We start from the raw sequence: 25479 nt of genomic DNA on the forward strand, positions 1-25479 counted from the left end.
CCCTTAATTATAAAAAAGAAGCATGAGCCAATCAAGAAACCCCTGTTGCATTCCACAGCATCTGATAATAATTGTTTACATTCTCTTCTGAGGCCTCTGGCCTCCAGAAGACGCAGAAATCTGAAAGAAAGGATTTCTGTGAAGAAATGTCTGCGACAAGGGGGGAAAAGTGTGAGCACAAACCCGAGGAAGCGAGATGCCAGGAAATATGTTCACCCTCACAAAGAGCTAATTAGCAAAGCAAGGCTCTGCTTGCCACTGCTTACTCACACCAAGACAAAATAGGGGGTTTTGGGTGGCTGTCACCTTTCCTGGTACAAAGACGTTCTCTGTGAACTGATATAAAGGCACCTACCATCAACCACGGCAGCTTTCCATGGAAGCAGAGAGAAAATAATTATTTTCTGAGCAACCACCACTCTACTTACCCAAAAATGGCAGCTAAAACCCCATTTTTTAACATTAAGGAGATAAAAAAGGAAAAAGAGATGATAAGAAAACCAGCCTGAGGACAGACAACAAATCAGGCAACCACCAGGATACTGCTGGCTCCTGGCACAAGCGATGATTAATTCCAACCTGGATATAAAACAAGCCTGCACTAGTCCTCTGCTGTCTGGTATTGTCCCAGGATTATGGTAATTAAGCAATTTGTATTACCTGATACTGATAAGAAAAATAAAGCCCCGTTTATGACACCGTATCCCCTAGATTTTACATGGTAGTTACTGAGGCATTCTTGTTACCTGGTGAACATAATATTCGAGATCATAAAGCGCCGCGACTTTCTCATCCAGCATGGAGGCAGAGCTGTTGAATTTGCTGATTAATTTAACCATAATTTCATAATCTGTTTCTATCTTCATGTTCAGCTTTTCAAACTCCTCCTTTAGTTGCTCTATGGGCCGGAACTTCTTCCTCACCTCTTTCTCTCGGGCCTTGGAAACAAAAGGAGGAAAAACCAGATGTGAGATAACAAGATAGGAGATGAAGAGAGACAAGACAGACACAGAAAGGAATGCCAGCCCCAAAATTCACAAAGGGAACCTGGTTGTCTGTGTCAATGGATTTATTGCTCTACATCAGAGGTGCAGGGGCAGGGTCCTTCTGAGAAGCCCAGGAACCCAGTTAGCTGTGATATACACACAATATGAGTGAACAGTAGAGCTCTGTGCACCACTTCTACATCTCTACAGCATTTGTGCACTATTTCTACATGCCATTTCCATCCAATTCAACATCAACCCCACAGGCAGCAGTACTGCTGTTCTCTGCTTGCCTGCAAGTGGATCTTCTCAAAACCTGGCTGCAAAAAGCCCTGAGGCACCTCCCTGATCTTACAGCTGAACCTCTCTGGAACTGGACATGAGGCTGGAGAGCTCCAGAGGTCCCATCCAGCCCAAAGTGCCCAGTGACTCCAACGAGTTCTCAGACACAGACAAAGATGCTTTTGCCTTTCCAAGCATTGAGCAAATTCCTGGAAGGGTCTATCTCCTAGGGAGAGGTGTGAGGATAGAAGCTGTCAGAAAGGGAGGCAGAAGGAGCAGTGATAAGCTGGGGGCAGCTGACGTGCTGTGTCATGGGGCTTGGCCAGCACACAGCCTGTCCTGAGCTCATCTCCCTCGCAGTAACAGCACCCCAAGGGCTGCCCTGAGCAGAGAGCTGACACAAAACATGTGATGAGGAGGAAAGGCTCTGTCAGAGATCTCAAAGAGCCCCAGAGGTGCAGGAACATCAGCACTGGTGGCACTGGGGACAGAGCCTGCTGCTGCAGGGGACAGAAGCTGCAGAGAGGCCATGCTGGAGCTGGGCTGCCCCAAGGACAGGAGAAAGGCAGAAAGCCCCCTTTGGAAGGCATTTGTCGCAAATGCCAAGATGTGTTTGTATGCGGAGTGAGCCTCAGCTGGAGGGTTTGCACTGTCCTGCTCCCCATGAGGGATCAGAGAGGGCTGGAGGAAAACCAAGTGAGCAATGGAGGTGAAAGCTGTGTCAATGGAATGATAAATTGCCAGAGGTACCACACCCAACCCATCCCTCCCTGAGCTGCCTCTGGCGGAGCACAGAGAGGCTCGGTGTAACTCCGTTTCCTCTGATACTGAGCTTTCAGGGAAGGATTTGCTCTCTGCAGGAGTGACTGCAAATGGAATACTTTAGGTCCATTAGATGTAGCTGCTTTTAGCCCAGTTGCTGGGACAAAAGCTATTTTAACAGGGGGTTTTAAAATATGGCTTATTTTCACCTAATAGAGTATCACTAATTTTTGCATTTCAATGATCCTCATTTCCAGCAGCCCTTTTCAGCAGCCCTGCAATCAATCAGCAATGCTGCTATGGAAATAATCTCCAGCAAATGAAATCATGCCGTGCTGCCACATAAGGGAAGAAAAAGCCTTTCTGTGACACCAGAACTTTAGAGCCTTGACTCCTCTTTCAGTTTTTGTTTGAGTAAGCCAAGACCAAGACAGCAGGAGGAGCGAGGGTTAAAGAAATACTGCTGAGGGGGAGAAGGGAAAGAGGCTCTGATGCACCTGATGAGTCACACATCTTCCCACCTATTTACTTCGGGTTGTGGGTTGTTTTGTAACTAAATGGACAACTTGGAGCTTGTGTAAGGAAACGTCAGCCCCTGCTTCACCATGGCCACTTGGGTTTTGCTATCCAGAGCACAAGGTTGGAAACCCAAAGCAAGGAGAGTAAAAGGAAATACCCTCTGTAAATACCGTCAGCTGCAATCCAGTTCCTTTTGGGGTCTGCAGACATTTTTGTGAATTGAGCTGCAGTGAAACAGATAAATTACATTGTTCAGAGCAGCTGTGGCTGCCCCTGGATCCCTGGAAATGTCGAAGGCCAGCTTGAATGGGGCTTGGAGCAACCTGATATAGTGGAAGGTGTCCCTGCCCATGGCAGGGGTGGGACTGGATCAGCTTTAAAGGTCCTATCCAACCCAGACCACTCACAGAATCTTTGAGTCGTACAGAAAAGTCAGGGAACAATATAACTAATAGGTTAATAAAGGTATTTCAGGTCCATATTCACCACAAAATTAGTTTGCACAGTGTTTTCCAAGCAATCATTTTAACCATTGTGTTTCAGCAGAGTGTAACAGGGTGTTTTCAGATCCCTGCAATGTGCATTGCTTTAGAAATGGGAAACTCACCTTCCTTTCTGCCTTCTCACTTTCCTTCATTTTAGCCAAGGCCTTTTTAAGCTCCTCAGATGTGAATGAATTTGCATCGAGATCAATCTTGCCCAGCCTTGCAGAAAAGACAAAACAAACAAGAACATGTAATGAGTGAAAAACGGCCTCAATTCTATTTTCACTGTGACATTCTAGCAATGGCTAATGGCAGGAGGAAAGGAATGAAAAAACCTACTATACTCAAGAAAAGATTAGACAAAGTGCTGGATTCTGTGTCAGGCTCACAGACAACTCCCCCTGAAAATAAAGGGCTCTGCTGACCCAAATTCTCAGATTCCACCACAATAAAAACATCTGATGAATTGATACCTCAGAATTTTGTGTTGCAATTGAGGAACAACCCCAGCGCCACTATATAACTGCAGAGGGCCTACAAGCTTCAACTTGCAGATTTCAGCTTATGAACATTGTACAAAGAGTCATTGGAGACCTCAGTACCTTTCTAGTAAGGGAAGGGACTACAGAGAAGTGGGAGAGGACTCTTGGTCTGGAACTTTAGTGATGGGACAAGGAGAAATGGGATCAAAGTGCAAGAGATAGAAGAGGTTTGATGATGGAAAGAAGTTCTTTACTCTCAGGGTGCTTGTCCCTGACACAGGGACCAGTGCAGAGAGGCTGTGGAGAGGCCCCATTCCCAGCAACGTCCAAGGCCAGGTGAGACAGGGGCCGCAGCAACCTGCTCTGCTGGGAGCTTGCTCAGCTTGGAACCAGAGGATATTCAGGGTCCCTTCCAAGCTAAAAAATTCAAGGATTTGATCATTCTGCCATCCCCATCTCCAACTGAATAGCAGCCCTGAAACTTCAGTGACATCACAGCTCCCAGAGGGTTCCAGGTGGAACGTCCAGGACCTGGAAACGAGCACAGCAGACACTTCACCGGCTGCCAAGGGTCAGTTGCTGCTCACCCAGCACTCTGACCCTCAGCGCTGAGCTGCTGCTGCTGCCTGGGCTTTTTCTGCCGCCTGCTCCGGAGCGCCAATCCCAGCACAATGTGCTCTTCTGTGCCAATGGGGGTACAGTGCCATGCCAGGCAGGGGGCACCCAGCTTGGGCAGGCTGCAGCCATGTGGGAATGGATGGTGGAGGACAGGAAGCCCACAGGGAGATTGTGCTGCCCCTTGCAGACTGACAGAGACACTGTGGAGGACATGGAAGTGGACCTGGGCCTGGATGAGGAAGAGATGATGGAGGTGGACTCCTCCTCTACTTCCATGTCCTCCACTGTTGAGGACATGGAAGTAGATGAGGAGGACAACATCGAAGAGATGGAGGTGGATGAGGAGGATAACACAGAGGAGATGGAAGTTAACATAAAGGATGAGGAGGAGCCCATGGTCCTTGGATGAAGATGCAGCCCCACAGGTAAGACAGGCAGATGCTTCCCACGCCCTGCCCACACACACACTGGGTCCCCTGACGCCAGGCTGGGGCTGGGCTGGATGGCCCCGCTCAGGGACACGGTGCCCGCAGGGGGCCTGGATTGTGCTGCCACAAGCACCAGCCCCGGCCTGCCCTGCGCTTGCCTGGGGCCACGCCAGCCCTGCTAACCCCGGCCCAGCCCCTGGGGCCCAGCTGCCAGCCCTGCTGGGCCCAGTGCTGCCGGCTGAGTCCAGCTCTGCTGCTTCCTTTCTTCCAGGACTGATACACATGATGGCACAGATGCCATGCCTTTGTAAATACGTTTGAAGTTTAGAAGTTCCTTGTAAATATGTTTACTACGTGCGAAGTTTTTTGTAAATATGTTTTCAAGAATGTTAGCCCATCGGATCCCTTGTAAATATGTTCTGTACATTGTTGTTGTTGCTGTTATAACAATTGTTATGACACATGTTCTGTAAATCTGAGATTTGCCGATCTTCAGCAAATAAATACTGTTTCTTTTTAAAACCTGACTTCTCTTGGCCATTCCTTTGGGCACAGGCAGCCTTTGCCTGTGGGTTCCACTTGTGGGTTCCACTTGTTCCGCGTTCCCAGGGCTGGAGGTCCCTGGGGGTGTTGGCACGGCCACACCGGGGCTGGGGGTCCCTGTGCACAGGGGCTCCCACTGACACCACTCCTGGCACTGGGCACTGCTGCTCTTCCTGGCCTGGGGCACAGCGCTGTCCCCAAGAGCTCAGCTCTCACCAACTCTCACACAGGAAGCTCTCACAGCACTGGCCCCTGCAGCCATGCCACCAAAGCAGGCAGCAAACCTTCAGCCACCCTTCCTGCTGCAGCCACAGGCACTTCTGCGCCCAGAGCTGCCAGCAGGCCACAGCCATCCAAAATCCACCTGCACGCTCTCAAGCCCACCACAGCCTTGAAAACTGGGCCACCTGCACCTGGGCTGCTGCAGGGGCTGATCTTTAAGCCTTGCAGCCTCCAAAGACCCTGGGCTCTGCTTCCCAGCCTGTTCTGCACTGCCCTGAGCCCCCATTGTTCCAGAGACAAAAGCCAAGCCAGGGCATCCTCACCCTGCCTGCATTCCTGCTGCTGCCAGCGGCCACGGGCCCCTGGGCCCCACTCGGGTGACAGCTGCACGGACAGGGCAGCCTGTGCTGCTTTGGGCCTTTGGGCCCTGCAGCTGGTGCTGCTGCTGCTGCTGCTGCTGCTGCTGCTGGGGGCCATGGGCCCAACAGGGCCCCCAGCTCAGCCCCTGCCCGGGCAGCTGCCCCCAAAGCCCCACACTCCCTGAGCATCCCCAGCACAGCTGCCAGCGGGAAACCCCATGGGCTTCAGGAAAGAAATTCCCCATAGTGACTAAACCAAGGGGTCCAAGGGGAAAGTCAGCACAAGCTGATGTTTACATCAACTTGACAAAGATGCCTGCCGAGCAGGTGAGATCTCCAGAGCCTCTGGCAGTGCTTGCTCTGCACGTGAGCCTGTGGGACACAGCACCGGGCTCAGGCCAGCCCTCAGCCCCTCACAGATGATCCCAAGGAGCAGGCTTAGAAAGCAGTTTCACACCACTTCCTGCACATATTTCAAAGGACTACATGTCATTCAAGGAAGCCACCTTGCACATTTAGTTTTGGTGTCGTGGCATGAGAAGCCATGACGTTGTCTCTGAATGTGCGCTCAGGGCACTTCCACTGCCATCCCATAGGGAACACAAATGATAGGCCTCTGCTTTCAGCACTTCTGAGCTCCTGACCCAGCAAGGAAGTCTGAGGTAAATGCAGGAACTGAGTGCACCAGGGGACCTGGCCTCTAATAAAAGGCATAAATTACTCAGGCCACTCAAACCAATGCCTTGCATGTCTGTACATTTTTTGTCCTTCTCTCATCCTTCACGTTACTTTCCCCAAAACCTACCATTGGACGAATGGTCAAGGCATGCACCATTAGGGCATCCTTACACCGTGGTGCCAGCCTATATAAGGCTAACAGTCAGGGTGTGGTAGAGGTGCTAGTAGGCTCCCAAGTTTTTCAACAACAAACTTGAAAAAGATCCGTGCATTATATGTGGAGTGATGGGGCATTTTCAACAGATTTGTTAAAATAAAGGCTATCACCAGGGACCTTCTAACTCTCACAGGCACTGTCCTCACTGCCCCCTCGTCCACACGCTTTCCAACACCAGCTAAACCGCTGGCCTGCGGGAAACCCCACACAGACACAGAAAGGCCCCGCACGATGACACCAAACGCGAGGCCGTTCCGCCCCACTCTCCCCAACACCGTGGAGAACCAGCACAGTGACCTTCTCAGATCCAGCGGGACAGCTCGATCGCTGCAGAAAACTCGACAGAAGACAGCTCTGCCCTGGAACCCAAAGGCAGCTGCTAAGAGCCTTTTCAATTCCCATCCACGATATTTATGTTCACCATATTCCAACAGGCAAATACAGGCCTGAGGAACATCCCAGAGACATTTTGATTTTAACCAACACCAGGGAAGGGATGGAGACACTCACTATACTACCTGAGGTACTCGCCTTGACGTCTTTGCAGGAGATAACTGTCCAGGGTCTATGCTTACTCCCTCCCCTTTTCATTCCAAAAGGAACAGTTACAGCCAGAGCCAACCTCCTACGGGGCATGATCCCCACACCAACTGATCCAATGGTGTTGTGGGCACAGATTACAGGCCCAAATAGACCCATTCTAAAGTGTGCTTTGTTATGTAAGGGGAGAAATAGACGTCTCTTGGGACTATTAGATACAGGAGCTGACATCATCATAATTTCCCGCTCTGATTGGCTAAAGAATCGCCCCTGGTTCCAGCTGCTGGGGTAATTTTAACCATCAGGAGAGCCACTACCAGCTTCTGGAGTCAAGGTACCATCTGCAGGGAAGGTCCTGAGGGCACAGTTGCTACAGTAAAATCATTCGTCTCCTGGGCACCAATAACACTTTGGGGAAGGGACCTCTTGTCCCAATGGAGGAGAAGGCTAGAGATCTGTCATGGTTTGATGCTCGCACAATGCCAGTGCCCCCATGAAAATACACTCTCCCTTGTTTCTGCTGTTAGATGTGATCAGTAATAAGTAAAGGAGGGTCCCACTTAGAAATAAAGAAAACTTTATTAACTAAACTACAACTATAAGTAAAAAGAAACACACAGGGAAAATGAAGACCTGCCAAAAACTTTTCCTCCTCCCCCCACCAAATCTCCAGTACATCTATCCCCAAATCACCAACTCTTGGTCCAGCACCCCCCTTGAGATAATCAATACTCAGTTCATCAAGAGGAGTGGAGTCCTTCTTGTGCCATAGGCTTCCCCAGCAAACACCATTGAAACCTCGTGTGTTCCCACGTCACTCGTGGCACCGCCCAGAGAACATCTGCCATCGTGACCTCTTCCTTCCATCTCCAGTGCTCTCACCACTGCACATGGACCAGAGCTGCTTCTAGGGTCATCTTTTCAGGATGATTTGTCCCGTTCCAAAAAGAGCACAGTCTCACTTTTGGGACACCTGTCTCCCCCAAATTCCACCTCCTGGGGCCGAGGGGTACCAACAATGTACCCTCTTGGCTCTTAGCCATTGTCTCCCCCTGGATGCAGTCTCTTTGTCACAGGAAACATGTTTCTGTCCAGGGCTATAACAAGAAGAGTCCAGCTAAGGCCACTTCATCATCTCTTCCCACCTAAGATTCTTCTCTCCCAACGTCTTTCACTTGCCCAGACCTTCATCACACTTGCCCATTTCCTTCTTAATCTTCCACTCTATCCCTCTTCTAGGGAAGGTTACTTTTCTGTAAAGGTTTTATTGTACCAAAAGGGGTTAAAAACTCAGGCTCTGCCTGCCTGGAGACTCCCACAAGCGGCCGGACACCTTCTCGCTGCACCCCCCCTTTGTCCGCAAGCCGGGCTGTTCTGCCAGGACATGATATTAAATTTCAAGGCAGTCCAGGCTCTCTCTCTCTCTGTCTCCTGGGGGGGTCTGTCCGATGCCTCCTGGTGCTTCTCTCTCTTTAACCCCTCCACACTCGGCGCCAGGCCTACCTCTCCCGGCCGCATGGCTTTTACCCTCCCCCGGCCCAGCCAGCAGCTGGGACAGGGGAGAGATCCGAACTCTTTCCCACCAGAAACCCAAAAGAGCTTCCCCCGGGGCATGCTCTGCTTTTGAACCCCTGTGTTCTCAGAAGCGTGACAATGTCCCCAGCAGCCAAACCAGGTGCCAATATTAAAATCTGAAAACCTATTGGTGTGACGACAGCATCCCAGAAAACTTACTTCCTCTCAAACCACGGAAAGATCCTATCAACTCCTCAGGATTTCTAGACGGTGCAACTGAGCAGCACGCCACACTTTAGTCAACCTGGAAGATCAAAGACCCCATATGGGTGGATCAGTGGCCCCTCCCAGGCAGAAAGTAAAAGGCCCTGAAGTCCCTCATGCAGCAGCAGCTCTCTGTGGGCCACGTTGTACCATCTACTAGCCCCTGCAATGCACCTGTGTTTGACATACAAAAGCCTGGCAAAGACAAGAGGCGGCTCCTGCAGGACCTCAGGAAAATCAATGAGGTCATTGAGGACATGGGCGCCCTCCAGTCCAGCCTGCCCTCAGCCTCCATGTTACCTCGAGCTTGGCAGATGGTTGTTACAGATCTAAATGACTGCTTTTTTGAATTCTCCTTGCACCCAATGAAAGCCCCTTGTTTGCCTTTTCTGTCCCCAAATCGACAGCACCTTTACAGAGGTACCAGTGGACTGTAATGCAGTAAAGAATGAAGCAGAGCCCAACTATTTGTCAACGGCTTGGAGCCCAAATTCCCTCACCCTTGCGGAAAAAACATACTAACATTATTATTTTTATTACATGGGTGATACATTAGTTTGTGCAGAAGCTCAAATCATTTTGGATGTTGCAGTACAAGATGTCATCACGGCAGTAGAGCAGAAAGGTTTTGAGATTGCAGTAAATAAAGTCCCAAAGACACCCCACTGGAAGCAACTCGGCCTAAAAAGCACAGAGAGAACCATCACACCCCAAACACTGCACATCAAGGACATCCCAAAGACTCTTCCAGAACCCCAAATGCTCTGTGGAAGCATCAGTTGGGTACATTCACTGCTGGGAATCACCACAGAAGATCTCATGCCGCTGTTCTTCTCCTTAAAGGCAGTGAAGGACTCGATTCCCGTGATCACTGACACCACAGGCAGAAGCAGCTGTACAAAAGGTATCCTGGGTGATTCAAACCAAACAGGCACACAGATACCACACTACGTTTCTTTTCTCCCTGGCAATCCTTGGTGTAAGTCCAAAATTCCATATATTTTTGTTTCAGTGGGACTCAACTATCTCAGATCCCCTGATAATAATTGATTGGGTTTTCAGAGCACACTAACCTACTAAAATGATAACAACCCCACAGAAAATTATTGCACAACTAATTAGGAAAGGTAGGAAACATCAGTGCTCCCTATCAGGAACAGACCTTGTGAATATATACTTACTTCTCACTCAAGAGCACCTCAATTGCCTACTTCAAAAATCTGAACCACTGCAATATGGCTTAGATAGTTTTTGAACAGGCTGGGATCAGCCACCAATTCTACCATCAAAACATTCCTGCACTGCTCAGGATGTTCAAAATTACCTGAGACCCAGCAAGATCCATTTTAGCCACCTGCCCAAATTGTCAGAACATGGCCCTGCTTCTGTCAGAGCTGAAGTCAATCCAAGAGGACTAGAGAGTCTCCACATCTGGCAATCAGACATCACACACTAAGCCCCTTTCGGCAGATTAAGTACATCCACGTCTCAATCGATGTCTTTTCCAGTGAGATTTTTGCCTCTGCCCATGATGGTGAAAAATCAAAGACGCTATAAAACATTAATTTTTAAGTTTTTCCACCTTAGCATATCCACAGAAAATTAAAACTGAAGATGCTCTTGCTTATGCCTCACACTGATTCCAACAAGTTTCTGACCATTGCGGTATAAAACATATCACAGGCATACCACACTCCACCACAGGACAGTCCATAGCCGAGAGGGCCAACTGATCCATCAAAAGGATCCTTGATCAACTGAGAGGGGGAGTCCAGATATTATCTCCCATTGAGACATTGGCCAAGGCCTTTTACGTACTCAACTTTTTGAACAACTCATTTATGGAGAAAACTCCCTTAGTCATAAGGCATCCTACTAATTCAGCTGCAGCCCAATTAAAAGAACAGCCACCTGTGTTGACCAAAGAACCTGAATCTAAACAATTTATGGGCCCTTTCCCATTGATTACTTGAGAAAGAGAAGATGCCCTTGTCTCTACAGCAACACTCCTAAGATGGATCCCAGCAAAATACATTAAAACTGTTTCTGCGAACCGCGAGGCAAATACCAGAGCCACCATCAGAAGAACAGAATGGAAGCCTAAGAGAGACAGCAGCATCCCGAGAAAGAACAAGGAGAAGGACAGAAGAAGATCTCCTAAGCAGCGTTGAACACACACACCAAAACCAAGATAGCTCAGACACCACTAACCAGGTTCTATGTCTTAACATTTGTAAAAATTATATTTAAGCATTGACATATGGTTCTTCTAATAAGCTGTGTTCACACCCTTGCCTTATAGAAGAGAAAGTTTAGTGGGACCACAAATTAAGTTCCACCTTCTAATCTCTTCATCTGTCTACTTTTAGTACACCCAAACCTCCAGATATTAAATTACCAAAGTCAGAGGATGCTGCCGTTGGTTGCTGCTGCAGCAGGAATCTGGATGCTCCTCACTGAGCCACATGCCTTCAGCTGGGCGCTTCCACAGACGAGCCACAAATTCTTGTCCATGTACAAGCCTGTCAGGCATTTGAGGGCATGTGTTTTTTCTACCTGCTGTCACATAGGGAGTCAGCATACCAGGGCATCCAGCTGCTGAAAGATCAAGGAAACAAGATGCAGATAGAAGGCAACAACGACTGGTTCAGTGGACTTTGCAACCACTGGGGGATGAAAGGCTGGCTTTCATCTTTGCTTAAGACTGTTGTGTGGGTGTTGTTTTTCTTATTCATTGTGTTGGTTATTTTATCCTTTTTTGCTAAAGGCCTGCAAAACTCTATGGCAGAAGACTTCTTTATAGACAACAAAAAGGGGGGAGTAGTGAGGGCCCAGGGGCCTACCACTGGAACTCTAATACCTCAGGGCAAAGTGACCAAGGAAAAAGAGAGACACTGCTCTGAATGCAACGGTCTCACCCATGGGCATTTTCAGGCTCATGGCGTTTTATTGGTAACACCCGGTTCAACTGCTGTATTTTCCTTATATGTATTCCCCCTAGAATGTCCTCACCTCTGCTGTAAAGTTTTAGTCCTGGCTTTTTCCACTGTCCCCTGCTTTTTCCCCCAATTTTCCCTCTGAGTGCCAAGCCCCATTTTGTCTCCGTTCCTGGACGCTCTTCAGTGCAATCCACTCAGGTGTTTCCAGTTCCACACAAAGATCCCTCTCTCGCCTCGTTCACCAGCAGTTTAAGCAAGCACGCTCCCAGCTCTACGTGTGCAGGTCACACACAGAGGTTGCTGTGGGCAGGCTGCAATGCAGGAAGTGAGTGCAACAGAGAACCTGGCCTCTAATAAAAGGCACGAATCCAGCAACCCACCAAAAAAAAGACTTGCAAGTCTCTACTTTTTCCTTATCCTCTCAGTCCTCATGCCACTTTCCCCATCATTTCTGACTGGGAACATGGCTTCTCTCTCTCCTGTCTGCAGGTCCAGCCACACGTACGACCCTGCAGGAACAGCCTCACCCACAGGGAAGTGGAAGAGCACACTATGTGAGGAAATTTAGTGACAGGACAAGGAGGAATGGGATCAAACTGCAAGAGGTAGAGGAGATTTGATGATGGGAAGAAGTTCTTTACTCTCAGCGTGCTTGTCCCTGACACAGGGACCAGTGCAGAGAGGCTGTGGATGCCCCATCCCCAGCAACGTCCAAGCCCAGGTGGGACAGGGGTTACAGCAACCTGCTCTGCTGGGAGCTTGATCAGCTTGGAACCAGATCATCTTGAGGGTCCCTTCCAGGCCAAACCATTCAAGGATTTGATCATTCTGCAGTCCCCATCTCCCTCTGCACAGCACCCCTGAAACTTCAGTGACATCACAGCTCCCAGAGGGTTCCAGGTGGAACGTCCAGGACCCAGAAACGAGCACAGCAGACAGTTCACTGGCTGCCAAGGGTCAGTTGCTGCTCACCCAGCACTCTGACCCTCAGCGCTGAGCTGCTGCTGCTGCCTGGGCTTTTTCTGCCGCCTGCGCCGGAGCGTCAATCCCAGCACAATGTGCTCCTCTGTGCCAATGGAGGTACAGTGCCATTCCAGGCAGGGGGCACCCAGCTTGGGCAGGCTGCAGCCATGTGGCAATGGATGGTGTGGGACAGGAAGCCCACTGGGAGATTGTGCTGCCCCTTGCAGACTGACAGAGACACTGTGGAGGACATGGAAGTGGACCTGGGCCTGGATGAGGAAGAGATGATGGAGGTGGACTCCTCCTCTACTTCCATGTCCTCCCCTGTTGAGGACATGGAAGTAGACGAGGAGGACAACATCGAAGAGATGGAGGTGGATGAGGAGGATAACACAGAGGAGATGGAAGTTGACATAAAGGATGAGGAGGAGCCCATGGTCCTTGGATGAAGATGCAGCCCCACAGGTAAGACAGGCAGACGCTTCCCACGCCCTGCCCACACACACTGGGTCCCCTGACGCCAGGCTGGGGCTGGGCTGGATGGCCCCGCTCAGGGACACGGTGCCCGCAGGGGGCCTGGATTGGGCTGCCACAAGCACCAGCCCCGGCCTGCCCTGTGCTTGCCTGGGGCCACGCCAGCCCTGCCAGCCCCGGCCCAGCCCCTGGGGCCCAGTTGCCAGCCCTGCTGGGCCCAGTGCTGCCGGCTGAGTCCAGCTCTGCTGCTTCCTTTTTTCCAGGACTGATACACATGATGGCACAGATGCTACACCTTTGTAAATACGTTTGAAACTTTTGAAGAGTTCTGTAAATACGTTTGAAAGTTTAGAAGATTTCTGCAAATACGTTCCTTCCATTTGAAGTTCTCTGTAAATACGTTTTGAAGATTGTTAACCCATCGGATCCCATGTAAATATGTTCTGTACATTGTTGGTGTTGTTGTTGTTATAACAATTGTTATAATGACACATGTTGTGTAAATCCAAGATTTGCCGATCTTTGGCAAATAAATACTGTTTCTTTTTAAAACCTGACTTCTCTTGGCCATTCCTTTGGGCACAGGCAGCCTTTGCACACTTGTGGGTTCCACTTGTTCCGCGTTCCCGGGGCTGGAGGTCCCTGGGGGTGTTGGCACGGCCACACCGGGGCTGGGGGTCCCTGTGCACAGGGGCTCCCACTGACACCACTCCTGGCACTGGGCACTGCTGCTCCTCCTGGCCTGGGGCACAGCGCTGTCCCCAAGAGCTCAGCTCTCACCAGCTCTCACACAGGGAGCTCTCACAGCACTGGCCCCTGCAGCCATGCCACCAAAGCTGGCAGCAAACCTTCAGCCACCCTTCCTGCTGCAGCCACAGGCACTCCTGGGCCCAGAGCCGCCGTCAGGCCACAGCCATGCAAAATCCACCTGCACGCTCTCAAGCCCACCACAGCCTTGGCAACTGGGCCACCTGCACCTGGGCTGCTGCAGGGGCTGATCTTTAAGCCTTGCAGCCTCCAAAGGCCCTGGGCTCTGCTTCCCAGCCTGCTCTGCACTGCCCTGAGCCCGCATTGTTCCAGAGACAAAAGCCAAGCCAGGGCATCCTCACCCTGCTCGCATTCCTGCTGCTGCCAGCGGCCACTGGCCCCTGGGCCCCACTCGGGTGACAGCTGCAGGGACAGGGCAGCCTGTGCTGGCCAGGGGGCACGGGGCTTTGGGCCCTGCGCCTGCTGCTGCTGCTGCTGCTGCTGCTGCTGCTGCTGCTGGGGGCCATGGGCCCAACAGGTCCCCAAGCTCAGCCCCTGCCCGGGCAGCTCCTCACAAAGCCCCACACTCCCCGAGCATCCCCAGCACAGCTGCCAGCGGGAAACCCCACGGGCTTCAGGAAAGAAATTCCCCATAGTGACTAAACCAAGGGGTCCAAGGGGAAAGTCAGCACAAGCTGATGTTTACAGCACCTTGACAATGCTGGCTGCAGAGCAGGTGAGATCTCCAGGGCCTCTGGCAGTGCCTGCTCTGCACGTGAGCCTGTGCGGCTGCTCCCAGTGGGACACAGCACCGGGCTCAGGCCAGCCCTCAGCCCCTCACAGATGATCCCAAGGAGCAGGCTCAGAAAGCAGTTTCAGACCACTGCCTGCAGATATTTCAAAGGACTACATGTCATTCAAGGAAGCCACCTTGCACATTTAGTATTGGTGTTGTGGCATGACAAGCCATCAAGGTGCCTCTCAATCTGCACTCAGGGCACTTCCACTGCCATCTCAAAGGGAACACAAAGGACAGGCCTCAGCTTTCAGCACTGCTGAGCTCCTCACCCAGCAATAAAGCCTCAGGACAGGCAGGAACTGAGTGCACCAGGGAACCTGGCCTCTAATAAAAGGCATGAATCCCGGTGCCCACCCAAACCAATACCTTGCATTTTTCTACATTTCCCGTCTTCTCTCATCTCTCATGTCACTTTCCCAATTCTCTCTTACTGGGAACTTGGCTTCTCTCTCTCCTGTCTGCAGATTAGGCCAAACGTGTGACCCTGCAGGAACAGCCTGACCCACAGGGAAGTGGGAGAGGACTCTTGGTCAAGAACTGTAGTGACAGGACAAGGGAGAATGGGATAAAACTGCAAGAGTTGGAAGAGGTTTGATGATGGGAAGAAGTTCTTTACTCTCAGCGTGCTTGTCCCTGACACAGGGACCAGTGCAGAGAGGCTGTGGATGCCCCATCCCCAGAAACGTCCAAGCCCAGGTGGGACAGGGGTTACAGCAACCTGCTCTGCTGGGAGCTTGCTCAGCTTGGAACCACATCATCTTGAGGGTCCCTTCCAGGCCAAACCATTCAAGGATTTGATCATTCTGCAGTCCCCATCTCCCTCTGCACAGCACCCCTGAAACTTCAGTGACATCACAGCTCCCAGAGGGTTCCAGGTGGAACGTCCAGGACCCAGAAACGAGCACAGCAGACACTTCACCGGCTGCCAAGGGTCAGTTGCTGCTCACCCTGCACTCTGACCCTCAGCGCTGAGCTGCTGCTGCCTGGGCTTTCCCTGCCGCCTGCTCCAGAGCGCCAATCCCAGCACAATGTGCTCTGCTGTGCCAATGGAGGTACAGTGCCATGCCAGGCAGGGGGCACCCAGCTTGGGCAGGCTGCAGCCATGTGGCAATGGATGGTGTGGGACAGGAAGCCCACTGGGAGAATGTGCTGCCCCTTGCAGACTGACAGAGACACTGTGGAGGACATGGAAGTGGACCTGGGCCTGGATGAGGAAGAGATGATGGAGGTGGACTCCTCCTCTACTTCCATGTCCTCCCCTGTTGAGGACATGGAAGTAGACGAGAAGGACAACATCGAAGAGATGGAGGTGGATGAGGAGGATAACACAGAGGAGATAGAAGTTGACATAAAGGATGAGGAGGAGCCCATGGTCCTTGGATGAAGATGCAGCCCCACAGGTAAGACAGGCAGACGCTTCCCACGCCCTGCCCACACACACACTGGGTCCCCTGACGCCAGGCTGGGGCTGGGCTGGATGGCCCCGCTCAGGGACACGGTGCCCGCAGGGGGCCTGGATTGGGCTGCCACAAGCACCAGCCCCGGCCTGCCCTGCGCTTGCCTGGGGCCATGCCAGCCCTGCCAGCCCAGGCCCAGCCCCTGGGGCCCAGCTGCCAGCCCTGCTGGGCCCAGTGCTGCCGGCTGAGTCCAGCTCTGCTGCTTCCTTTCTTCCAGGACTGATACACATGATGGCACAGATGCCACGCCTTTGTAAATACATTTGAAACTTTTGAAGATTTCTGTAAATACGTTTGAAAGTTTAGAAGATTTCTGCAAATACGTTCCTTCCATTTGAAGTTCTCTGTAAATACGTTTTGAAGATTGTTAGCCCATCGGATCCCGTGTAAATATGTTCTGTACATTGTTGGTGTTGTTGTTGTTATAACAATTGTTATAATGACACATGTTGTGTAAATCCAAGATTTGCCGATCTTTGGCAAATAAATACTGTTTCTTTTTAAAACCTGACTTCTCTTGGCCATTCCTTTGGGCACAGGCAGCCTTTGCACACTTGTGGGTTCCACTTGTTCCGCGTTCCCGGGGCTGGAGGTCCCTGGGGGTGTTGGCACGGCCACACCGGGGCTGGGGGTCCCTGTGCACAGGGGCTCCCACTGACACCACTCCTGGCACTGGGCACTGCTGCTCTTCCTGGCCTGGGGCACAGCGCTGTCCCCAAGAGCTCAGCTCTCACCAGCTCTCACACAGGGAGCTCTCACAGCACTGGCCCCTGCAGCCATGCCACCAAAGCTGGCAGCAAACCTTCAGCCACCCTTCCTGCTGCAGACACAGGCACTCCTGGGCCCAGAGCCGCCGTCAGGCCACAGCCATGCAAAATCCACCTGCACGCTCTCAAGCCCACCACAGCCTTGGCAACTGGGCCACCTGCACCTGGGCTGCTGCAGGGGCTGATCTTTAAGCCTTGCAGCCTCCAAAGGCCCTGGGCTCTGCTTCCCAGCCTGCTCTGCACTGCCCTGAGCCCGCATTGTTCCAGAGACAAAAGCCAAGCCAGGGCATCCTCACCCTGCTCGCATTCCTGCTGCTGCCAGCAGCCACTGGCCCCTGGGCCCCACTCGGGTGACAGCTGCAGGGACAGGGCAGCCTGTGCTGGCCAGGGGGCACGGGGCTTTGGGCCCTGCGCCTGCTGCTGCTGCTGCTGCTGCTGCTGCTGCTGCTGCTGGGGGGCATGGGCCCAACAGGTCCCCAAGCTCAGCCCCTGCCCGGGCAGCTCCTCACAAAGCCCCACACTCCCCGAGCATCCCCAGCACAGCTGCCAGCGGGAAACCCCACGGGCTTCAGGAAAGAAATTCCCCATAGTGACTAAACCAAGGGGTCCAAGGGGAAAGTCAGCACAAGCTGATGTTTACAGCACCTTGACAATGCTGGCTGCAGAGCAGGTGAGATCTCCAGGGCCTCTGGCAGTGCCTGCTCTGCACGTGAGCCTGTGCGGCTGCTCCCAGTGGGACACAGCACCGGGCTCAGGCCAGCCCTCAGCCCCTCACAGATGATCCCAAGGAGCAGGCTCAGAAAGCAGTTTCAGACCACTGCCTGCAGATATTTCAAAGGACTACATGTCATTCAAGGAAGCCACCTTGCACATTTAGTATTGGTGTTGTGGCATGACAAGCCATCAAGGTGCCTCTCAATCTGCACTCAGGGCACTTCCACTGCCATCCCAAGGGGAGCACAAAGGACAGGCCTCAGCTTTCAGCACTTCTGAGCTCCTTACTAGCAATGATATCTCAGGAGGACGCAGGGTTTGCAGGCCCAGGGGCCTATTACTGGAACTATAATACCTCACGACAAAAATGACAAATTAAAGTGAAGTGAGACAGCCCTCAAAATACAATGTTTTATCAGTTTTATCAAGGCTTGCTGAATGCACCGTTGGCACCCTCCAGCAGCATGAGGGATGAGGGCTGGCTCAGCTGCTGAAGCTCAGGGGACATTTTGAAACCTCTGCATCCAGAGCCACCAGAGCAATCAATGGGGAGACAGCCGCCTGCAGTGCAGCATCCTTGGGTGATTTTTTAGTCCTCTGGGTGGGCCACCCTTTACATCATGGGCAGCTCTGGGTAACAAATTATCCAAAGATGAGAGGGATACATAATTTCGAGTTAGGGAGTTCTCCTTTTAGAGGGAAAGACTGTTGCTAAGGGAAGTTGGAAGTTGCTTGTTCATTGGCTCTTTAAAGAGTTCCCAGTCATTTTTGTGTGTTCTGTTCATCTTATAGCATTCTGGGACTGAGTTAGGGAAAGTCTCTATTTTTAGAAAACTCAGGGTGTTAGAAGAGTTGCAAAATTTTCCCCACTTTTTCATATGATTTATAGAGTTTTCTGAAAGGTTCAAAGTTCTAATATTCAACCCAGACTCTTTCCTGCCCCTGGAATTCCTGACCCCACTGATACCAAGATAAGGATGAGAGACGGAAACTGCTGTAAAGCACAGACAAGCCACCTGCTGTCTGACATCTTCCCTCCTTCTCTACCCCCTGCCCACGTCTGTAGTGATCACACAGGCCTGGATTCTACCCTAACCCATTCTCCAGTACCTCTCCTCCCTGGATCCCCCTCAGATAGCTCACAAAATGGAGTCCCTCCTTTGGAAGGGGTTGTCAATGTCAAACTCCCTCCCACCCCCAGCTCTCTCATCGGGTCTTCCCCCTGTTTGGGTCCTACCCCTGCATCAGGAACCACCCCTGCATTGGGATCCAGCGCTTCCTTGCCTACTCCCGCTGCCCTACCCCCTCCAACTCAGCCCCGTTGCGGATCCCACACTGTCAGAGCCGGAAGTGTGAGGGGCGGTAACCGGAAGGCCGCCATCTTGGCTACCAAAGGCCCACAAAACCGGGCCTGGCCAGGCACCCCAAGGCCCCGCTCCTCTGCCAGAGACCAAGTTCCCTCTTCTGGAGAGGAGAGGGAAGGTTCATCCCACCTTCAGCATGAGCCTGAGGATTCTTGGCAGAGGATGGAGAAGCTGGCAGCTGAAGAGGGGGACTGGGAATTGGTAGCTAAAATACAAGCAGCACCGGTGCAGTACCAGAGGGGGGCTAACCCCCAATGGGAAGCTGTCACACACGGGAGATGAAAGACCGTTATAAAGCAGCGAAAGACCATGGGACAGGCTCACTGTATTTTAATAATTTCTTAAATGGAGTCATTGCTTCACATGTAATGGGGCTCACAATCTGCACCATTTTATGCACATCCTACTTTCTCCACTGAATTTGTTCTGTGAGAAGGAATGGGGAAAAATCTAATACAACAACTATTAAAACACTATGCTAGGGAAGACAGGCGGGCACACCTAACACTAGTCCATCTAGCCAGGGAGGAATATTTCATTAAACCTGCGAATCACGCAAGACACCTTCCTGAGCTGTGTTAGAAGAGATAAAAGTGCTGCAAACACAGCTCTCATGCAGACACCCAATGGAGCAACACCTACTCTAGATTTCACAGACAATCTGCAGGGACCTGGGAATACTTTATAAATTTTAGTGACCGCCTTACACAAGCAATAGAGAAGCAAGTTGAACATCTAAAATTCAGGAAGGTACTACTTCCTACCCTTGCTGAAACAAATCTTAACAACACCTGAAAAGACATATTACCCTCTCTACCCCTCACCCCAAAACCTACCATCGCACAAATGGTCGAGGCATGCACACTCAGGGCATCCTTACACTGTGATGCCAGCCTACATAAGGCTACCAGTGAGGGTAGAGGGTAGAGGGTAGTAGAGGTGCTAGTAGCCTCCCAAGCTATACCCTGACATACACATGAAAAAGGACCTTGCTTTAAATCTAGGGAGATGGGGAGATGAGGCATTTTTGACAGAATCGTAAAAATACAGGGTGTTAGCAGGGACCTTCTAGCTGTCACAGCCACTGTCCTCACTGCCCCCCTCGTCCACACGCTTTCCAACACCAGCTAAACCACTGGCCTGCAGGAAACCCCACACAGATGCAGAAAGGCCCTGCGCAATGACACCAAATGCGAGGCTGTTCTGCCCTACTCTACCCATCATCGTGGAGAACCAGCACAGGGCCCTTCTCAGATCCAGCAGGACAGCTCGATCGCTGCAGAAAACTCGACAGAAGACAGCTCTGCCCTGGAACCCAAAGGCAGCTGCTAAGAGCCTTTTCAATTCCAATCCACGATATTTATGCTCACCATATTCCCATAAGCAAATACAGGCCTGAAGAACGGCCCAGAGACATTTTGATTTAAACCAACACCGGGGAAGGGATGGAGACACTCACTGTACTACCTGAGATACTCGCCTTGACGTCTTTGCAGGAGATACCTGTCCAGGCTTTATGCTTATTACCCGCACTTTTCATTCCAAAAGGAACAGTTATAGCCAGAGCCTACCTCCCACGGGACATGAACACCACACCAGCTGATCCAATGGTGATGTGGGCACAGATTATGGGCAGAAATAGATCCATTCTAAAGTGTGCTTTGTCATGTAAAGGGAGAAAGAGATGTCTTTCAGGACTATTAGATACAGGAGCTGGCATCACCATAATTTCCCTCTCTGATTGGCAAAAAGAATGGCCACTGGTTCCAGCTTCTGAATTGATTATTGGCATTGGGAGAGCCACTACCAGCTTCTGGAGTCAAGGTACCATGTGCATGGAAGGTCCTGAGGGCACAGTGGTACAGGAAGATCATTCGTCACCTGGGCACCAATAACAATTAGAGAAAAGACCTCTTGTCTCAAAGGGGGACAAGGCTAGAGATCATATCAACACCTCAAGATTTCTAGATGGGGCAATCGAGCAGCACGCCACACTTCAGTTAACCTGGAAGACCAACGACCCCATATGGGTGGATCAGAGGGTACTCCCAGGCAGAAAGTTAAAGGCCCTGCAGTCCCTTGTGCAGCAGCAGCTGTCTGTGGGCCACGTTGTACCATCTACTAGCCCCTGCAATGCGCCTGTGTTTGACATAAAAAAGCCTGGCAAAGACAAGAGGCGGCTCCTGCAGGACCTCAGGAAAATCAACAAGGTCATTGAGGACATGGGTGCCCTCCAGTCCAGCCTGCCCTCAGCCTCCAAGTTACATCAATTTTGGCAGATGGTTGTTATACATCTAAATGACTGCTCTTTTGACTTCTGCTTGCACCCCAATGAAAGCCCCTTGTTTGCCTTTTCCGTCCCCAAATCGACAAGCACCTTAACAGAGGAACCCACGGACTGCGTTGCCTCAAAGAAATGGAGAAGAGCCCAACTACTTGTCAATGCCTTGCAGCTTAAATTCCCTCGCCCAGGTGGAAAAGATGTCCTAATGCTATCATTTTTCATTATATGGACCATAAATTAGTTTGTGCAGAAGCTCAAATAATTTTGGACATTGCAGTACAAGATGTCATCACGGCAGTAGAGCAGAAAGGTTTTGAGATTGCAGTAAATAAAGTCCAAAAGACACCCCACTGGAAGCAACTCGGCCTAAAAAGCACAGAGAGAACCATCACACCCCAAACACTGCACATCAAGGACATCCCAAAGACTCTGCAAGAACTCCACCAACTCTGTGGAAGCATCAGTTGGGTCAGTTCACTGCTGGGAATCACCACAGAAGAACTCATGCCACTGTTCCTGCTCCTTAAAGGCAGTGAAGGATTCGATTCCCGTGATCACTGACACCACAGGCAGAAGCAGCTGTACAGAAGTATCCAGGGTGATTCAAACTAAACAGGCACACAGATACCACACTACTTTTCCTTTCTCCCTGGCAATCCTTGGTGTAAGTCCAAAATTCCATATATTTTTGTTTCAGTGGGACTCAACTATCTCAGATCCTCTGATAATAATTGAATGTGTTTTCAGATCTCACCAACCTACTAAAATGATAACAACCCCACAGAAAATTATTGCACAACTAATCAGGAAAGGTAGAAAACATCAGTGTTCCCTTGCAGGAAGAGACCTTGTGAATATATACTTACTTCTCACTCAGGAGCACCTCAATTGCCTACTTCGAACATCTGAACCACTGCAATACGCCTTAGACAGTCTTTAAACAGGCAAAGATGAGCCACCAATTCTACCATCAAACCATTTCTGTGCTGCACAGGATGTTCAAAATTACCCGAGACCTGGCAAGATCCATTGTAGCCACCTGCCCAAATTGTCAGAACATGGCCTTGCTTCTGTCAGAGCTGAAGTCAATCCAAGAGGACTAGAGAGTCTCCACATCTGGCAATCAGACATCACACACTCAGCCTCTTTTGCCAGATGAAAATACATCCATGTCTCAATCAAAACCTTTTCCAGTGGGATTTTTGCCTCTGCCAATGCTGGTGAAAAATCAAAAGATGATGCTATAAAACTTTACTTTTTTGTTTTTTCCACCTTAGCAGTTCCACGGGAAATTAAAACTGATAATGCTCCTGCTTATACCTCACACTGATTCCAACAAGTTTCTCACCACTGGGGTATAAAACATGTCACAGGCATGCCACACTCCACCACAGGACAGTCCATAGCTGAGAGGGCCAACTGATCCATCAAAAGGATCCTTGATCAACTGATCTGGGGAGTGCAGATATTATCTTCCATTGAGAGACTGGCCAAGGCCTTTTACATATTCAACTTTTTGAACAACTCATTTATGGAGCCAACTCCCCCCATCATCATGCATTTTACTAATTCAACTGCAGCCCAATTAAAACAACAGCCACCTGTGTTGATCAAAGACCCTGAATCTAAACAATTTATGGGCCCTTTTCCATTATTTACTTGGGGAAGAGAAGTTGCCCTTGTCTCTACAGCAACATTCCTGAGTTGGAATCCCAGCAAAATACATAAAAACTCTTTCTGGAAACGGTGAGGCAAACACCAGAGCCACCATCAGAAGTACAGAATGAAAGCCTAAGAGAGACAGTGGCTGCCTGGAAAAGAAGAAGGAGAAGGACAGAAGAAGATCTTCTAAGCAGCGTTGACCACACACACCAAAACCAAGATAGCTCAGACACCACTAACCAGGATATATGAATTAACCTTTGTAAAAATTATATTTAAGCATTGATATATGATTCTTCTAATAAGCTGTGTTCATACCCTTGGCTTACAGAAGAGAAAGTTTAGTGGGAACACAACTTAAGTTTCATCTTCTAATCTATTTATCTGTTTACTTTTAGGCAATCCAAGCCTCCAGAAAATAAATCAGCTAAAGTCAGAGGATGCAGCCGTTTGTAGTCGCTGCAGCAGGAATCTGGATGCTCCTTACTGAGCCACATGCCTTCAACTGGGCGCTTCCACAGACAAGCCACAATGGCCATGGCTGTCAGGCATTTGAAGGCAGGTGTTTTTTCTACCTGCTGTCACATAGGGAGTCAGTACACCAGGGCATCCAGCGGCTAAAAGATCAAGGAAACAAGATCCAGATAGAAGGCAACAACGACTGGTTCACTGGATTTTGCAAACACAGGGGGTTGCAAGGCTGGCTTTCATCTTTAGTTAAGACTGTTGTGTGGGCTTTGTTTCTTGTATTCATTGGGTTGGTTATTTTATCCTTTTTTGCTTAATACCTCCAAAAGCCTATGGCAGAAGCCTTCTTTATAGACAACAAAAAGGGGGAGATGTGAGGGCCCAGGGGCCTACCACTGAAACTGTAATACCTAAGGGCAAAGTGACCAAGGTAAAAAAAGTCGCCGCTCCGAATGCAATGGTGTCGCCCATGGGCATTTGCAGGCTCATGGTGATGCAGCATGTTTTGCTGGCATCACCCAGTTCAACTGCTGCATTTTCCTTATATGTTCTCCCTCAGAACGTTCCAACTCTCTTGTATCAATTTGGTCCTGGCTTACTGTAATGATCCTGCGCTGTTCACCCCCACATTGTGTGCCCAGCCCCATTTTGTCTCCATTCCAGGACCCTCTTCAGCACAATCCAGACTATGTCAATTTCCACACAACGATCCCTCTCTTGCCTCATCCATCACCCATCCAAGCAAGCCGATTCCCACCACTGCGAGTGCAGGTCCCTCACAGACGTTGCTGTGGGCAGGCTGATACACAGGAACTGAGTGCAACAGGGACCAGGCCTCTAATAAAGGGCATGAATCCCACAGCCCACGCAACCCAAATCCCTGCATGTATTTTCTTTTACCTTATTCTCTCAGTTCTCAAGCCACATTCTGCATTTTTTTCTGACTGAGAACTTGGCTTCTCTCTCTCCTGTCTGCAGGTTAGGCCACATGTGTGACCCTGCAGGAACAGCCTGACCTACAGGGAAGTGGGAGAAGACCCTTGGTCAGGAAATGTAGTGACAGGACAAGGGGGAATGGGATCAAACTCCAAGAGGTAGAAGAGATTTGATGATGGGAAGAAGTTCTTTACTCTCAGGGTGCTTGTCTCTGACACAGGGGCCAGTGCAGAGAGGCTGTGGATGCCCCATCCCCAGCAACGTCCAAGCCCAGGTGGGACAGGGGTTACAGCAACCTGCTCTGCTGGGAGCTTGATCAGCTTGGAACCACATCATCTTAAGGGTCCCTTCCAAGCCAAACCATTCAAGGATTTGATCATTCTGCAGTCCCCATCTCCCTCTGCACAGCACCCCTGAAACTTCAGTGACATCACAGCTCCCAGAGGGTTCCAGGTGGAACGTCCAGGACCTGGAAACGAGCACAGCAGACAGTTCACTGGCTGCCAAGGGTCAGTTGCTGCTCACCCTGCACTCTGACCCTCAGCGCTGAGCTGCTGCTGCTGCCTGGGCTTTCCCTGCCGCCGGCTCTGGAGCGCCAATCCCAGCACAATGTGCTCTTCTGTGCCAATGGAGGTACAGTGCCATGCCAGGCAGGGGGCACCCAGCTTGGGCAGGCTGCAGCCATGTGGCAATGGATGGTGTGGGACAGGAAGCCCACTGGGAGATTGTGCTGCCCCTTGCAGACTGACAGAGACACTGTGGAGGACATGGAAGTGGACCTGGGCCTGGATGAGGAAGAGATGATGGAGGTGGACTCCTCCTCTACTTCCATGTCCTCCCCTGTTGAGGACATGGAAGTAGACGAGGAGGACAACATCGAAGAGATGGAGGTGGATGAGGAGGATAACACAGAGGAGATGGAAGTTGACATAAAGGATGAGGAGGAGCCCATGGTCCTTGGATGAAGATGCAGCCCCACAGGTAAGACAGGCAGACGCTTCCCAC

General features: G+C 50.7%; 1 protein-coding gene across 1 annotated transcript in view; it reads right to left on the bottom strand.

The window, feature by feature from the left end:
* Positions 1-725: 725 nt before the first annotated feature.
* LOC134413658 (nucleotide exchange factor SIL1-like) overlaps positions 726-25479 on the bottom strand; it is a 30302-nt gene continuing 5548 nt past the window's right edge. Inside the window, exons 2-3 of the mRNA XM_063147718.1 lie at positions 3157-3253; positions 726-938 (exon numbers count right to left, since the gene is read on the bottom strand). Of these exons, the coding sequence (XP_063003788.1) occupies positions 726-938; positions 3157-3186 (243 nt within the window). The 5' untranslated portion in view covers positions 3187-3253. The remainder of the gene's footprint in view (positions 939-3156; positions 3254-25479) is intronic.

Source organism: Melospiza melodia, unplaced genomic scaffold, assembly GCF_035770615.1.
Source record: "Melospiza melodia melodia isolate bMelMel2 unplaced genomic scaffold, bMelMel2.pri scaffold_47, whole genome shotgun sequence".
Lineage (NCBI taxonomy): Eukaryota > Metazoa > Chordata > Aves > Passeriformes > Passerellidae > Melospiza > Melospiza melodia.